This window comes from Oxyura jamaicensis, chromosome 24 (assembly GCF_011077185.1).
Source record: "Oxyura jamaicensis isolate SHBP4307 breed ruddy duck chromosome 24, BPBGC_Ojam_1.0, whole genome shotgun sequence".
NCBI lineage: Eukaryota > Metazoa > Chordata > Aves > Anseriformes > Anatidae > Oxyura > Oxyura jamaicensis.
Genome location: NC_048916.1, coordinates 1,445,517 through 1,462,357, shown reverse-complemented (window position 1 = coordinate 1,462,357; position 16,841 = coordinate 1,445,517). Strand labels below are relative to the sequence as shown.

The window sequence follows — 16,841 nt, the reverse complement described above, 5'->3', positions numbered from 1 at the left end:
GCCGTTGATAACTCAGGGATTCATGTCCAAAATAATTTTCTGGGAAGTAGCAGGTGCATCTAAACTGCATCGTTTAGAAAGACGGGGACAGGGAGACAATGCAATGTGTGGCCACAGAAGGTTATTTGAGCCAGCAGAGCATGACAAAACAGCCTCTGTTAGGCCTCGGTCTGTCTGTGGGAAGAGCGTGCATCACAGCCACAGACGGTGCCCATTGCTGCATTTCACAGGTCACTGGTCTCGGGGACCTGTGCTTGTGTGTTTGCCCCCTGCCATCAAGCACAAGTACGAAAATATCCTGACATGCTGTGTTGGAAGGCTCATGTTGCCTGCCCACAAGATGTGTAGCTGAAAAGGGAGATCAGAAAATTGAAGCCATTCCAAGCATTCAAAGCAGAATCTATCCAGGATGTATAAATCAGAGTCCGTGCTCTCAGTGCCAACCGGGTGAGGATTGATTGCTTTAGAGCTACACACAATGGCTGAAATCACTACCCCACTGAAGTCTACGGGGCTTTTGCCATTGGATATGGGAGATTGATAATGCTTTTCCATTGCTCATCAGAGAATGTGATTTATTAGTTGCTTTGATTTCATGCAGGTTATTTCTGAAGAGAATTTGAGGTTATTAGTCTCTTAAATTCAACAGAAGAAGCAATATTCAGGATAATAAATTCCTGCATTCATTTTTGAAATTATATTTTAAGCATTCCTGTCTCTTAAATCTTCATTTGTACAGCTGATCAAATACTTTTAATATGTACTTTATATCATGAGGCTGAAGATCTGCATTGTGTCCGTAAGCACAGAAGATGTAAAGATGTTGAACAGCTCTACTGCTCTGTGGAAAGGAATTCTGCAGCTGTGTGTGTCTCCTGCTGTATTTTTTTTATTTTGAATTGACCACATTTCAACAGATGTTTGGGGAAAACTGGTTTAAACAGTCTTACAAACTCTGGGCTACAGTATCGCTTTATAACACTGCCAGTGAAGCTGAGGAAAGACTTCACCAGCTTCTCTTTTATGAAAGCAAATTTATTGTTACAAAAGGGACCTCGCTAAGTGTATTTTTAAAACCCTCTTCTTCTGTTTGAAATATTCCTCTCGCCAAGGGGTCAGTCTGAGTTGCCACCTTCTTAAGGGTTTGCAAGTGAGTGGAAATGGCAGCCTGGGGTGGGTTTTGTTTGTTTGTTTTGTTTTGTTTTGTTTTGCTAAATGGTTCTCAGATGTGTTTGATGACCATAATACAAATGATTTGTTTGTGTATGAAATTCACAATGAGAGGAGGGCTTTAGATTTAAAGTATCCTGACAGGGGAAATTACTAAAAATCTACTATCTTAAAAAAAAATATATATATATATATATATTATTTTCCCAGGGAGCTGCTTCCTTAGACAGCTTTTTTGTGCAATCCTTGCTATACTCCGTGCATAGCTTGCTCCTCTCCAAATGACAGATCTCCTGTGTTTCCGTAACACTTGCCTGTGCCAGGGAATAACTTCTGGTAGTTCTGAAGAGGTCTCTCAAAACTAAAGTGTGTGAACAGAAAACCTGTATGCGTGTTTCTTCTCTCTTCCAGCTCGTCAGCCAAATGCTGAAGTCTTATCTGTCCCGTCTTTCACTCATAGCAGGCAATAAGATCAACTGCGGGCCTGCTCTCACATGGATGGAGGTATGGTATGAAGTTCTTCATTTTGTGACCTTAATGAGCAGAGCAAGGCACAGATATGCTCTTCTGCCTTTCCAGAGAGTTATAATCCTTCCAGATCTATTGGTATCACTGAAAAAATGTTCTAAAAGCTTGATTTCCTTGCTGTAGGCATTTAGGTGGCCACAAGAAAGGTACAGTACAAACAGAATCGGATCCCGTGTTACAGGAATACAGGAGCTTTTTTTGCCTTCTGCTTGCATTTTGTCTCTCAAAGACATGGCATTCTTCTGTATCACCAAGTAGAATAAAGTAGCAATTCTAGTGCAGCAGGGATTAGGCCAGCAGACCACCTAGGCAAGTCCAGCCGGTGGCTGGAGTCCCCACGTGATAGGTTACGGGAAGCAAATGCAATCTTATCTCTTTTTTTGGCAAGACAATAGTGCAAGCGCACTAAACCTAAAACTATTGGAGCTGTCTAAGTTATGCTGTTTGTCTGTCCTCTTCGCCCTCTCCCCCCCCCCCCCCCTGCCCCCAGTAATAGCTGCAGAAACAATAAATATTATCTGCTCCTGTTTGCCATCGCCGTTGGCTGAACTGCTCAACAGAGCCTGCTTTGTGCTTGCAGTGGCACGGTTTGTGTATTGTGGAGTGCAGCTGTAGCTTTGGTTTCTCTGTTAATGGTCTTCTACCATCTGAAACAATAGACCTGCTTGGGCAAAGAGCGCAGGAAAGAATGGGGATACACGATCGAGGCCACCTGTCTGTGTCAGCGATGCCATTGCCGATGAGTCTGGGAGGCGATGTTTGTGTCTGCGTTGCCTGATGGTGCTGCTGCACACCAGGAGCACAAACAACTAGACTTGCAATTCATTTTCATAAATGCTTGTGATAAGGACCGAGTGCATTTCCTGCAGGTTTCCCTGCTGATATGCTCCTCACCCTGAAATCCCTTGGGATGGGGCAAATCCTGGAAACCTCAGAATGACGGGAGAAAGGAAGTTAGAAAAATGAAACTATCGTCTTTAGAGCAACACAGTGAAGTACAGATCGCAGCTAAGCATGCTGTACTTGCTGCAATGCAATTTGAATTCTCTAGAATAACCTTTTCAATTAACAGAGATCCTTGCAAAATTTTACATGGGCACAAAAATGTAGAAATTTTGAAAGCAGGCCAATGATTGCAGCCACCCCTTAAAAAGAAATATAAGAGTGAAAGAAAGCTGAAAGTGCCACAAGTTTCCAGTTTGACAGCATTTCCCCCTTACCTCAGCACCTCTCCTTGAACATTAGTTCACAGAGAATTATTGTAGTCATCTTTGTGTTGTCCTTTTAAATATTTCAGGAAAAACAATACAATTCAGTGCTAAAGGGAGGCGCCAACGCTCACTATCATGCTGTTGTTTGTATGTAGAGATGTTTAAATACAATATTTTTGCCATTAACTGGATGTCAGGGGACATACGACCTTCTGAAATACGCTTTATGAATTGTTCTTCCTCTTCATTTCTGTGTGTGCTGTGCCCTGCAATGTCTCTCCGTGCTGCTCTCCTCAGGGGGCCCCCAAGCTGTGCTGTCTCTGTGAATCAGCTTGAAATCTCTGCCATGTAGGAGCACCAATAAAATGCCTGCTCACTTGTCCTCAGCTGCCTCACAGTCCCCTGTGCTCTTTGTTTCAGATTGATAACAAAGGGAATCACCTGCTAGTCCATGAGGAGTCATCCATTAATGTTCCCGCTATTGCTGCCGCCCATGTTATTAAGAGATATATTGCCCAGGCAGCAGATGAGCTGTCCTTTGAGGTGAGTAATTAAAGAAGCTTGCATTCTTTGTTGTCATATGCAGGGGAGCGTAACGTGTGTGTGCATCAGGAATACACTCAGGCACCTTCACAATGTTTTGTGAGGTGAAGCTGAGAAGATTCAGTTAAATATTAGACTTGCACTTGGTTGGCTATGGGGAAGAGTTCAGTCATCTATAAAATATAGCTTTACTTGGCATTAGTGTCTTCTGATTAAACAGATACTGCCAAGTATTCCAGCCTGGTCTCAGAGCAGCAGCAGACCCTGCATAGTTTTGTCCTGCACAGTGTATTAAAAGTACGTTAAATCTGTTCAGGAAGGCTGTTCACATATGTGTGTTTGTGGACACATGCCAATTTAATTATTCATTGGCCAGTTCTGTACAACCTGTGTTACTATTAGCAAGTCCATGTCTAAAACCATTTTTAAGAACTCCTGCTCCCATGGAGTGTAAAGAACCAGATTGTCAAAGAATTTAGTACTTAAGGGGCAAGTGATAATCCAAATCTGTTCTGAAATTCTTACTTGATGCAGAGCAGGAGTTGCTGTGAGGCAAAGTTCTTGCAGGTCAGGCCCTGGAATCCTTTGGGTATCTGGTTCTCCTTGTCTTTTCTATCCAGAAAGCAGCAATTTATGCTCTGATAGTGAGCAGTGGCAATACCAATGGAATGTTCGTAGTGTTATCTAAAAAAAGTGCAAAGGAAAACAGTGCCCAAAGGTGGTTTTGTGATCACATTCTGAGCATGCAGCACAGGAACTAAAACTAATAGTGATAGTCGGTTGCTGCCAGGGCCTTGCTCATATTCAAAATCAAGACAATTATTAGTGTACACCAAAGAACTGAGCTAATCTGAAAGACATATGGGTATGTCATCTTCCAAGTTAAAATGCATGCAGAACAGGGCACAGGCTGTTTGTCAGTCTCTCAGTATTAATAAAAGCATTAGGGTGGCAGTCCCTGCTTGTAAATCTTACAACTCAGAGCCAGCAGGCTAAGTTGGCCTTACAACTGTCATGCAGTTGGGCAAGTTGTTATGAGGCATAGTAAGCAAGCAGGGAACCCAAGGCACGTGTTTCTTTCCAAGTTTGTGCAGGGAGAAACCTTGGCAGAACAGAAATGGAATGGGTTCAGTAGTTCCACAATGTTGTGTTCTGTTCCCTAACCCACACCACAGTTTTATATTTAAGCTATTGTTAATTTCTAATAAGCAGTTGTAAAAGTAGCTGACTGGTATTTGCTCCTCAGCAGTAAGGCAAATGCCTGGTTTCTCTGCTCATCGTGGTGACTGCATAGTTTCCCTGAAGGAAATTTGCTCTGCTGTTGGTTTGCTATTCCCAGATCACTTCACCTCCCTGTGTCTCAGCTAGCCCTGACAGGGGGTCTGTTATATTCTTTGTAAAGCACTTTGGGATCCATCAATGTGCAATACCAGGTGAGAGATAGGCATTAGTGTTAACAGCTTTTGCTATACCCAGCTACAGTGTTTGCTTAGGTTCTGCTTTGTCTGCTCTGGCCTGTCTCGTTTTCTGGTATACAGGCCACACAGATTCTCACCAAGCTGATTTTAGTACTGATTATACTGATTTTCATCTCAGCTCTTGCAGTATTACATTTTTATGGGTCTTAGTAAAGCTTCAGATAACCTCTTTTGTCTTCTTTAATAATGCTCGTTTTGTTAATAATGGTCATTAATGATGGCTGCAGTAACACCACACCGCCTCTCCTCTGTTCATTTTCTCATTAAGAAAAATATGTCTTGGTCAGTTTGTGAACACTAAAGGAAGCCTTTAAGTTTTTGCCATGAACAGAAACAAGCAGATACATGTCAATGCCTACGTATGCATAATGTAAGGCTTGGAGTAAAAATCAGTTCAGCTACTTGATAATATTTTCCAGTGTTTTATGCTATCCCTGCAAACCTACGTGTGCAGTTTAATCAGAACACTTCTGTACCCGTGGGCAGAAAACCTGTGGCTTTTGAGGTTTGTTTCCTTACGAACAGCTGTGTCCTGTATGTTGTGTAATGCAGTAACTCCTCTACCTCACAGTTCAATTTTACAAAGGCAGCTCTCTCAAGATTTGCACTGCTGCTCACAAGTGTTAGGATTTTTTGCGTTGAATTGTGCTCGCCCCCCAGCTGCACTGCAAGCTGTGACTGATGCTGCTGTTCTCTTGCAGGTGGGTGACATTGTGTCTGTTATCGATATGCCCCCAAAGGAACTGACCACATGGTGGAGAGGCAAGCATGGATTTCAGGTAGGCACAAGTTTCAGACTTGATAATGCAACAAAAAGGTCAGGATGCTCAGCTTAGAACTGCTATGCCTGTGCAGGATTGCTTGTGGATATAAACAGTGAGCCTGCATTGGTGTAAGAGGGATTTCCCTTTTGCTCTGGACTTGGGCTAGAGCAGAAATGTGATCTTCATAGACACTTATCTCCTTACCTCACTGCGAGGTAGGGATAGCTGGGACCCTTTGATGTTCATCAACAGCTGGACTGGTGCTAGCAGAAGCTTAGAGTGCACCCCCAGACAGCTGACATTACGCTGTTCTTTCCACTATCTAACCCTAACCAGAAGAACATGGAGGACTCACAGAAAGCCAGTGGGTAAGACTCTGCCACTGACTTGGACAAGCCACTCAACTCATCTGTGCTTTCATGTCTACATTTATTAGAAGGTGTTAACGTTACTAGTACTGTAAATGTTACAGCAGAGAAATTTAGACTGAGTTTGCAAAAGGGCCTAAACTGACCTTTGACTTAGGTACCAAAACCTTGAAGTGCACTTTCTTTCCAAAACAGTTGTTATTCTGTCCCTTGGATCTTCTCATTAGGAAATTAAAACAAAAAGTATTTGCAAAACAGAGCCCCAAAGCTACTGAAGGGTGGGGTAACTGGCGTTCTACCTCCTCACACCACAGCGTCACACTGTTTCAGCTGCTTTCAAGCAGGAGGAATTTCATACTGCTTTTGTTCTCTGTAAGTAGGTGGAATTTTGAGTTTGCTCTGGAGAGGGTCAGAATTGACCAAACACTTGTATGTTTTGGCCTAGAAAGTCTTCTCAGAGTATCTCAGATTTTCCCTGACAGACCTTCCTGTGCCAGATCCAGGGTACGGTTCTGCTGTCATTAATACCAGGGCTGTGTACAAGTCCCATCTGAATGGAGCGTTAGGTATATGGTTGAATTTCTGTCCGATGAGCCAGAGCATGAGATACAGCTTTTGTTGGCTTTACATCAGGTGTGGGAGTTCTGATAATATCTCATTTGTAAAATGAGAAAAGCATGGACATACGATACGGGCTCTGAAACTAAGCTGGTTTCTGGTGTTCACACACCAATATTTCTTGAACAGACTTGACTGTTCTTCTAGCTTTGAACTGTGTTTTGTCTTTGCAGGACTTTTGTTCTAAACTTAGGATCCCTAAAGCTGTACTTTCTGTACTACGAAAAATGAGTGCAATGCTTTGGTACTACTTGGAATGATCAGACTGTGTGCAGCTCTCAAGGGAATCAGTAAAACCAAACAAGGATATGTGGTGATGTGTGTGTGAGTGCAGACACCGCACCAAGCTGACTGTGTCCCCTGGAGGACGTGGGGTCTGTCACCTGTTGCAAGCTCCCAGCTCGCCATCAGGCTGGTTGCGGTTGTGAGGAGATGTGAAGAGCACCACTAGTGATGAAAGACGCGAGAGGCAAGGGAGCTATTCTGCAGTTTGTCGCTGCCGTCTGTCTCAGATCAGAGCCGTGCTGTTGTGCTTTCCCAGCATAAAGATTTGTTGATGAGCAAAGCACTTGAAAAGCAGTTGTCTGTATCCGTGCAGTCAGTATCCTGACACAACAGTTCCGAACAGCTGCAGAAGGAAGGCGCCCTATTTTTGCTTTACAGAACATTCGGGGTGGAATAACCCCGCATGTTAACTTGTAAGCAAGAGCCTTCACAATGCGAATCAGGTCGTGGCCTCTGAACTGCGAGACTGGAAATCCTGCAGCTGCAATGTGTGTTTCAGTATTTCGGTATTTGTGTTTGCACAAACGCAGAAAATGAAGTTAGCGTCCTTTAAGAAGGTGCTGCCTGCCGGCTGAGGTAGGGTGACAGACCATCTGCACGCTCCCTGCTCCTGCTGACTGCAGAGTAAAGCTGGTTAGCTCAGAGGTGGGGTTCAACAGCTGTATCTCAGTCGACAGGCAGTAATTTCATAAGCTATGCTAACTCAGTCATCGCTGCATAAACGTATCTCTTCACACAACCACGGATCTGATTTGCAGAGGAGTGCATTTTTCCTCTGAGTCGACAGTTTTTGGCATTTCTTTGAAATGTACTTATCAGAGCTTTTTATTTTCATGAAACACCATCAGCTATCAAGAGAGGCAAATTCTAGGGTTGTACAAAGAGGGAGAGGGTTTTTTAACCCCAGTTCCAAGTGTGAGGCCCATGAGCTGTGAGTGTATACAACAAGTCCATCTCCTGATGTAACGTGGCTTTTCGATCGCGCTAACTACTGCGGCAAGAAGAGAATTTGGAAAAAGGAAATTTTTCTCTGATGTTAATGCACCAGACCTAGAGATGTGTAGCAGTTTAGTATCATCAGTTAATACTTTAAAAGTATTAATTATGTATTATAGGTGAAGGACGTTGTTCTAGTACGATATGCAAGAACTGATAACGCTGTGCAGCCTTTTCAGTTTGTTATAGGTAAACAATTCTGTTCCCATTTAGGAACAACAGCCATTGTAAAGGGATAGCAGTCAGCTGAGCCAGTCCTTTTAATTAATAAATCAGCGAAGACTGTCTTGGCAGATTGTTGACATTCTGAGATCAGCTGTCCTGCAGGGAGCAAGGACTTGCTCGTAACGTTACACAGTCCTTGAAATCCATAGCAGAGCGTTGCTGATTGTATACGGATCTTCAGATAGGGCTTTGAGCCTTGCCTCTTACCTCGAAGCACGCTCATGCACGCCTAGGAATCTGAGGGAAAGCAGCTTGATTTTTATGGGCAAGATACCCAAATCCTGCGATAGCAGTCTCTTCTGGAAATCTCTTTAGTGGAAAACACACGTAAACAGTACATGATGGATAATGTCTGTGAAGTTACCTCACGCCTAGAAGCACACACGGGCTGAACATGATACGAGCAAGATCACAGGCAGCGAGTGGCCACTTCAGGGGCTCTGGGGCTCCCTTTCCCTCAGAATATTGTAAAGCCAGTCTCAAGTTCTTCTTGCTTCGTTTGGTGTGGTTAATCCCTCCCAGCTCCCTAATCTTCACCTGGAAAGCTTAGACCAGACGAATTTTCACATCCGACAAAATATGCCATGTTTCCTTAGTGCCGAGTTCCTAGCCCGGGGTGATGCATTGCTAGCTGTGTAGAATGTCTCATAACTCACGGAGCTGGAAATTGTGGAGAAAACTGTCATGCTGTGCTCCAGAACAGAACAGTGTTTACAGAAGAGTTTTCCTTAGCCCCATCCCCTGAACGGGCACAACCAGGTAGGGAGAAAAAAAAAAGGTCTTGAAGACCAAACGTTTGTTCATGGGGCTTGTCAGGTTGTTGCTTCTTGCTAGGGATGGAGGAAGGCGTTACCACATGGGCCACAATTTGGGTTGCAAACCGTGTCTTGGTAGGAGCAGAGCAAGGTTACACCTTGTGGAAAAGAATGGTTTCTTGACTTTGAAGCATTTACCTGGTTTTGTGTGGTTAAAGCAGCTGTGACTGTAGTATTTGCAGAAGTGCAAGCATTTCCACATGCCCCCATCTATTAAGGCACACGGAGGCTTTTCTCTGTGTTGCACCAATTAAGAAGAGGGAGGTGTACAGATTCCACCGAAAAGCAAACCTGACAGCTTGCAGGTATGTTCAACTTGAACGGCAGCTTTGATTCGTTCGGGAAGTCCGCTTGTTCCTTGCCAGCCAGAGCCACCCCCTGGGAATTCATCCTGGGGGTTCTGGGTTGCAGTTGCAGGCGGCTTTCTCCCAATACCTGGCCTAAGGGCGGCCTTGCAAAATGCTCAATCCTGGGCAGAACAAAACAACCCGCTAGGCTTCTTATCGTTTTCTCTGGTTAAAGTAAAATGATTTTAAGATGTTTTTCCTCAAGCTTTTTTTTTTATTTTCTAATGTCCTCAGTTGAGTCACTGCTTTCAGTGTAAGATTGTTACCTAAATTACAGCCACCTCCACGCTAACAGCCTCCCAGCCTTTTTTGTTCTCTTCTTCTTTTCCTTCATGCTTTGTCTTTACGATCAGTAACTCTGTGTCAGACAGCTGAATCACTCGGGACAGGCCCTTTTCTGATGCACAACTGCCTTTTGATGTTCTTAATAATGCTGTCTTTTGGGAACAGCTTCATTAGTTGCACTGCTGCACAACAGCAAGCTGCACAGCTGCTGGAGGGGGCACAAGTGTGTGCAGCCGGGGGGGGGTGGACTTTTGGGAATCAGCCTCTTACAAGAGCTTGAACTGGCTGTGAAACTGCAGGCCCATCCTTCCAAGCATGTTTCGTGCTGGACCTCACCATGGGATTTAAGGCTGAATAGGTTTCCCAAAAAGGGACGCCTTTTGTTTTGGACTGGTCAGGAGTGAGAGAGGCTATTAGCTGAGAGCTTTTTTTTTTCCTTGTGCATAATTTTCTAATAAATACCATGTACGTGATGGGAACATGGGGTACCAATTAGTAAAAATGCCTGGGAAAGCAGAGCGCATTTTTGTGGCAAGTGTCACTTTGGAAGGACCAGTCCTTAAATTAAGACGTGCAAAGGCAAAGTTGGATCTCTGGCTCACGAGCTTTGGTCTGGAAGCTCGGCGCTAGCAGCAGCCATCTGGTTGGAGGATGATATCACCTGCGGAACAGGCGGCATGCAAGAGCCCGGTGGACATGTCACCAGTGACGTTCCTTCCCAGCCAGATGGCCCCCACCATTTGTAGAAGGATGCCAACTGCAGCGACAGATCGGGCAAAACGATGGCTGAGCTGATTTGCCACGACAGAACGTTTCCTCCTCCGCTCGCATCCACTGCGCTATTCCTGGAGGCGCGCAGCAGGAGTTTGCAGGGGCACTTGGACACGAGCTGGCCTTCCCCTTGGCACCCCCAGCCAGCGAGCACAGCCGGAGTGGGCGCACTTCTCGTCGGGAGCAGCAGGGATTTCTCACACCTTGCTGCCGGGGCGCGTGCGACCTTTGGTTGCAGTGTGGAGCTGCCCGCTAGCTCCGCCGCCCCGGCAGGGGGAGATGCTGAAGGGAGGCAGCCTTTGACGTGTAGGGCGCCTCGAGCTCTGCGGAGAACGCTCTCACCTGGTGTGGAGGTGCTCCGGTTAGAGGAGAAACAGGCTTGGTAGTATCCGCAGGTCTGGTAAAGGAGAGCCGAATACCTCGGCCACAAAACTCTTTTAATTCCTTTTATTCACAGAATACGACTACATCCGTGTAGGGCGTTATCTATTATTTATCCATTCCGTGCTATAAAGCAGGTTCCCAAAGAAATGCAGGCCTTTGGTATGCAGAGATGCAACAGAATAACTGCTGTAGGTCATTAGTTCACGGATTCATCTTGGCGTTGATTCTTTCAAGAAAATTGTAGGCCTTATCACGTTAGATGCAAAGGCTTCTCCTAGATTTTACTCTAATTCTCCTCTGTAGCCAAGGCCAGAGAGCTGGAGGCTGCTTTTCACTTGCAGTTGCCACCAGCAGCCTGGTCCGTGGAGGTGCGAAAGGCACGGTGCTATGAGCTGGCCTGGGGCACACGGATAGGGGAAGCCGACTGCACTCAGGATGAGCTGAAAGAGGAGAGTGCCAGAAAGCAGAGGGTAATGTTCGTTAGGTTGTCAGACCTTGAAGTCTGACACCGTGCAGAGAATCATCCTTGCCTTTCATTCTGGCTCCTGGAAGGGTCTTTTAACGCGGATTTTTTTTTGTGGCTTAAATGTAAGAAAGGGGATCGAGGGGGAAGGTATGATGGAGAAGAGAAGGAGAAAAAGAGAGAAAGATGGGAGACGAGTGCTCATGCTCCCATCCAGCAGTGAGAAATGAACACAACGTGTGTGAGGTGGGGGCAGGATCGAAGCAGGAATTAAATTCTTGTTGCTCTACCTGTGCAGGGTGCATCTGTTCTGTTTCTGCCCCAGCCACGAATATTGTTTCCTGGAAAACAGCACAGTGAAAAGTCTGCTCATGGAAGCCAAATAAGCAATAAAAAGACGTTGTTTTGGTGCTAGGTTTTGCTAGCCTGTCACAATTTAAAACTAAAAGAGGAAAAAAAAAAAAGAAATTTAACCCATCCTGTAGCTGATGTCAAGACCAAGAAGCAATCAACATGTCTCAAGCAATGTTTCCTTTGCCATTTGTGTTACCGATACATTCTCACTTGTTTGAATTCTCTCCTCACACAGAAAATGATTACTGTTATTTGGACTTTCCCATTATGCCTGCAGCATCTTCCAGTTGTAGCAGTCTGTGTGGGGAAAAAAAAAAAAGACAGAGTAGCTGTTGCAGGGATGTTTGGATGTTACAGTGGTGTGTGCTTTCCGCCTTCCCTCAAGGTGTGTAGTGATTTTTTAACCTTCAGGCGACCTTGTAGTTATCTGAGTGTGTGTTATCTTTGCTATTAAGGTTTGTGTGTTACCAAATCCCTTAATCCTGGCTCAAGCACTAACAGTGCCTTGCTACATCTGTTGAGATTAACTCTTGGACTAAACTCTGTATTTATACAAAATCGTGGAAAACTTTCCGTGGAAGGGAAAGCAGCATCTTATAAGTGGGTGGGAATGAGGCACAAGTCATAGGTTATGACCCTGAAGATGATCTTAAGGATCTTGCAAGAAAAGTCAGAATAAATATGTCAAAAAATGTAAGCCATCAGAACTGCTACCACTAAGTTAACGTCAGAGAGTTTGTAAACACTAATAGAAGTAAAAAATCCCTTTCCCCTAACAGTTCATTACAATTATTCATTCTGAACATGGCAAAGCTGACATGTTGAGAGCAGGTGCCGTGTTTTATTTGGGAAAGGTTTTTAGGTACCTCGAAGCAGTGGCATAACCATTTGGCACCTTGTTTCATTTCCAAATCCAAGGCTAGCAATGTATATTGCACTGGGAACCAGGAAAAACACCACATGGACAATCAAAGGCAAATAAGCTTTTAATGACAGTATGGGATTTGGGGTTGAATTTAGATCCACCAGTTTTCATTACGATTAATGGAAGGTTGGTGTCCAAATACTTCACATTTCTTCGCAGGCGTAGACTTGTGGGCAATTTGAAAAAAAAAGTTCTCAAAGCACTGAGAATGCAAGAACCCAATTCACTGCGGCTGTGGAGGGTCCCAGATCTATCATTTGTGTGATGGGACTGAGGCTTTGACCAGATGTGTGCTTTTCTCCTAACTTAAAAATTGTCTCCTGCATGGAAAATGTGCAAGGGCTCAGCACAGGATTGATGCGTGGGTCACGTCTTAGCCTGAATCCTTAAACAGCGAAAGGGAAACAATTTCACTTCTCCCCAGATCTGGAGACCTTTGAACGGCACGTGAATTTCTGCAGGTGTGTCCTGCTTACACGGACCATTGAGATCCTCCCCACAGCAGCCCTGAACCCTCGTGCTGATGCAGGCAGCCTCGCGGCGTTTCTGAGCTAGAGGTAGTGCAGGAAGAGAAGCTGTGTCGGCCAGCTCGTTGTAGGAACGTGCACGTGAGCATTTGAAAGGAACCACTCGGAGGACCTTGCTGTGCAGTGGGCACTCGGAGGTGTTGCTGCCCGCGATGCTGGCGGCAGAGGAGAAGCTGCGGTCAGTGGTTGTCAACTTTTTTTTGGATGGTGCTGCTGTGTGGTTGCCCAGCGTGGGTTGTTGCTTTTGAAGCATCTTCAGATATTTGCTAAGGAGATTCTGGCCTCCAGGGTTTGTTTCTGGAATCTTCTTTCTGTTGAGCTTGATGAGCAGATACACAGATAAATCATACCGTAACAGGATGTCTGCCAGCTGTTCCCTCCAGCCAGATTTCCGTACCGGGTCTGTGGCTCTGTTCTCCCTCATCGTCTGCTGCTAGGGAAAACGAGGCGCGGTGGTTGCACTGCCTTGTCCATGTTCAGAAGCAGGGGTGAGACCAGGAGTTCAGGGCCCAGTTAGAGATTTATCTGCCCCATCACACAGTTTCTTCGGAAAAAAACTTGTGTTTATTTCTAGTCAAATTACCATTTTCTTATTTGCAGACGAAGAACTCATTGTACTCATTTCACTGTGCGTTATTAAACCTGTTCTCAGTTCTGAGATTGGATTCAGTTTAACTAAAACTACATTAAAAATTTGTAACAAGCCCTTTCAGTACATTTAATTTGAATCCTTCAGGATTATCAGTCCTTAGCCACCTCCTCAGACGATGCACACAATAAGGCTGGGACACAGGAAAGCACTTTATACATTCGAAGTGTCTTCTCCCAAATGATGCCTTTTTCTGTAATAGGGCGGGGAAAAATGCAAATATATTGACCCATATCTGATTCCAGGTTTCTAACGGAATAAAATGTTAAAGTGCTCATGAATACGGTACTGTGACAGTGAAAAATGATCGCGCGTTGGTGAGATTTGAATGCAGATGATTGAGATGCTGTGCGCTGAAGCATCTTGCTCTCTTCATTAAATTTCATGTTATACACATGCAGCCAGGTGCAGGAAACCCAGCTAAAGTCTTTCTCGAGTTCCACTTGAGATTCAGGGGCGTGTGACATACTTGTCCTCTCCCGGCTCCATGCACGTGGCTGCAAGTTGATGATCTCTGTCCTGTGCACTGAGCTTAGGAAACAGAACTGTACTTTACCAAACTAATCACTTGGTTTGTAGACTTTTTGGCTGCAACATTTTGAAAAATTACTACTTCTCTGCAGGTCATTTTATGTTGGATAATGTTATGGAGCATCAGGCAAGCATATTTCAAGGGAAATGTTATGCGATTGCTGGTTTAACAGTTCAGATCTTAAAAACACTGCATTCAACAGTCTGCCTTTCTGTTTTCCCTTCCTACAGGTTGGATTTTTTCCTAGTGAGTGTGTTGAACTAATTAACGACAAAGTTCCTCAGTCTGTGACCAATTCTGTGCCAAAACCAGGTATGTTTGTTAGATTTGATGGTGCGGTGAAATTAAATGGGGAGGTTTTTCTTGTATGTTCCATGTTTAATACCTCCTTTATACACCACATGTTACTCTCTGTGTGTTGATCATCCTTTATGCATACCATGTTATTCTCTATGTGTTGATCATCCACACGTGACCTCTGAACAGTCACCACTGTTAAATGTCTTCCATCTACGGTGTTTTGTAAGCCAGTATCAATGTTCATCTCCTGCATGACTTGAAAGATTTCAGGCAAGTAAGAATCTAAGATTCCTTCAGTAATCTGTAACTAGCAATTCCATGCAATATCCCAGTTCGTGGTGTCCAGAGAGTGTTTCACATTAGTGTTTTTTTTTTTTTTTTTATAAAGAACACACAGGTGGTCCAAAAATGTTTCTGCTGACTTAGATGGAATAGATAAATTAGGTACCGCAAGCTGCTTTCTGTTTGGGGATTGATGAAGAAAGTCAGATATAGCAGAACTTGGAATCCTAATGCCTCTGTTCTGGGCATATAACTCTACCCACCTCCTACTGCCCTTCTGGCCAGGTCAGTGTTGTATGAACTACAGGCAAATTACTGCCAGGCTCTGCTGATGAAAGGAAAAATAAATGGGAGATAACATCTTGGATCTCATCCTCTTGTCATCCTAGTATATATTGGACGTGATTGCAGGTGTATGTGTTGGCAAAACAGATCTCTGTAGAGTTTACTGGTGCTGAAGGTTTTGTTTTATTCTTCATATTTTTTATACATTCATTTTTATATGTGTGTGTATCTTGTGTATCAAGAGAAGCAGCCTAAAACTGCTGATCTTAAAACACCGTGCAGCAGGCAAGTTGAGTTGGATAGCTGGTTAACGGGTGTTCATCTGTTTTCTCTGTTTTAATGATGATCCTTATCTTACAAGATTGCTGATTTGATCCATCAAAAACAAGAAGATGCATTTCCAAAGTTCGATTTTTACTAAGGCAAATGAATTTTATCAGATCTTATGTTAGGGCTTGGGACTTTTGGTTCAGTGCTAAAAAGTCACGAACACCCCGAGCTATCAGCGTACTGCGTTACTGCATGCTTCAAAGAGCTGACAGTTCAGGGAAACAGTTTTTGCAGCTATTGGTATCTCCAGCCCTTCTTATTCTTGGGAACATGCAAATGTATTTGTTAGAATTAGTGTCACAGAGATCACCAGCAATTCAAAGCCCTGCAGCAGGTGGTCATTCCATAAATCCAGTATCTGCCTTTTGTTGTTTGAAGTTGATCTCTAAATACCGCGATCGCTCACTGCTCTGTACTCTATCAGCTGAAGCATGTAGACAAGGGAACTTTAAATCTAAATACAGGCTGGGCTGCGAGATACCATCATAAGCAAGTGTTTACTATTAAATATGGCTCAGGCAATTAAATGTCACGAACTGCTAGCGAGTAGTTTCTTGCTATGCTTTAATGAGAGATAATGAAGCAGCATAGATTAATAGATTCTGTTTGGCTTTAACAACACACTAGGGGGTGGATTTCCTCTTTCAGTCCTGGGAAATGTTTGTTATAAAGTTGATACCAAAAGCCCCAGTCCTATTAAAACTAATGTGCTGAAAGATATTGCCACGTCATGAGGCTGTCCCTGTTGACCTTCCCTGATAGCTGTTCCAGGCGAACAATTAAAGGCAAAAGACAGCTCCAGAAAGAACTCTAATAAGGGCTCAGATGGAAGGACTGCTCCAACAGTTGCAGCTGTTTGTGTAATCCTTCCCTGCCCTTCCTGTGCACACAGAATTTATACCATTGCACTGCGGCATTCTGCTTTCTATTTTTTCCACCTTTGGAGGTTACAGCATTTGCATGCTGGAGGCCGATGTCCGGAGACCTCCTTGGTTGGTACAGAAGTTGGGGCATGGGGGAGCTAGCAGGACTAGGAGGAGTTACGGCGATTGCTGTGGTGGAGAAGTCGAGGCACTCATCTGCCTGGAGGAAAAAAATGATGTGTGAAATACAGGAGGGGTGAGAAGGTAAAGGAGGAGGAAGGAGTTCCAGTTTCCTGGTCTGGGTTGCCACACAGGTCCCCATGCTGCCTTGCCTTGTTAATACAGCTCAAGGGGGTGGCACGGGGCAGAAATGAGTTGCTGGAGTACTTGGAGTGGCTTAAGAAGCACTGCTGCAAAATGTGGAATTGGATTCTTCCAAGCAGTTCCTTCAAAGCCTTGCCAGGAATTGCACTGCTGGGATCGTGCAGCAGAGCTTGCTTTTTGCTCACCTCTATTCTGTGCATTTAATGCATTTTGACCTGT

The 16,841-nt window shown here is 44.3% G+C and overlaps 1 protein-coding gene across 7 annotated transcripts in view; it reads left to right on the top strand.

The window, feature by feature from the left end:
* Positions 1-16,841, top strand: part of ARHGAP32 (Rho GTPase activating protein 32) — a 255,589-nt gene that overhangs the window by 177,841 nt on the left and 60,907 nt on the right. For all 7 annotated transcript variants that reach the window (XM_035346342.1, XM_035346340.1, XM_035346343.1 and 4 more), the window contains 4 exons: positions 1,582-1,674; positions 3,330-3,452; positions 5,632-5,709; positions 14,469-14,550. In XM_035346342.1, the coding sequence (XP_035202233.1) occupies positions 1,582-1,674; positions 3,330-3,452; positions 5,632-5,709; positions 14,469-14,550 (376 nt within the window). The remainder of the gene's footprint in view (positions 1-1,581; positions 1,675-3,329; positions 3,453-5,631; positions 5,710-14,468; positions 14,551-16,841) is intronic.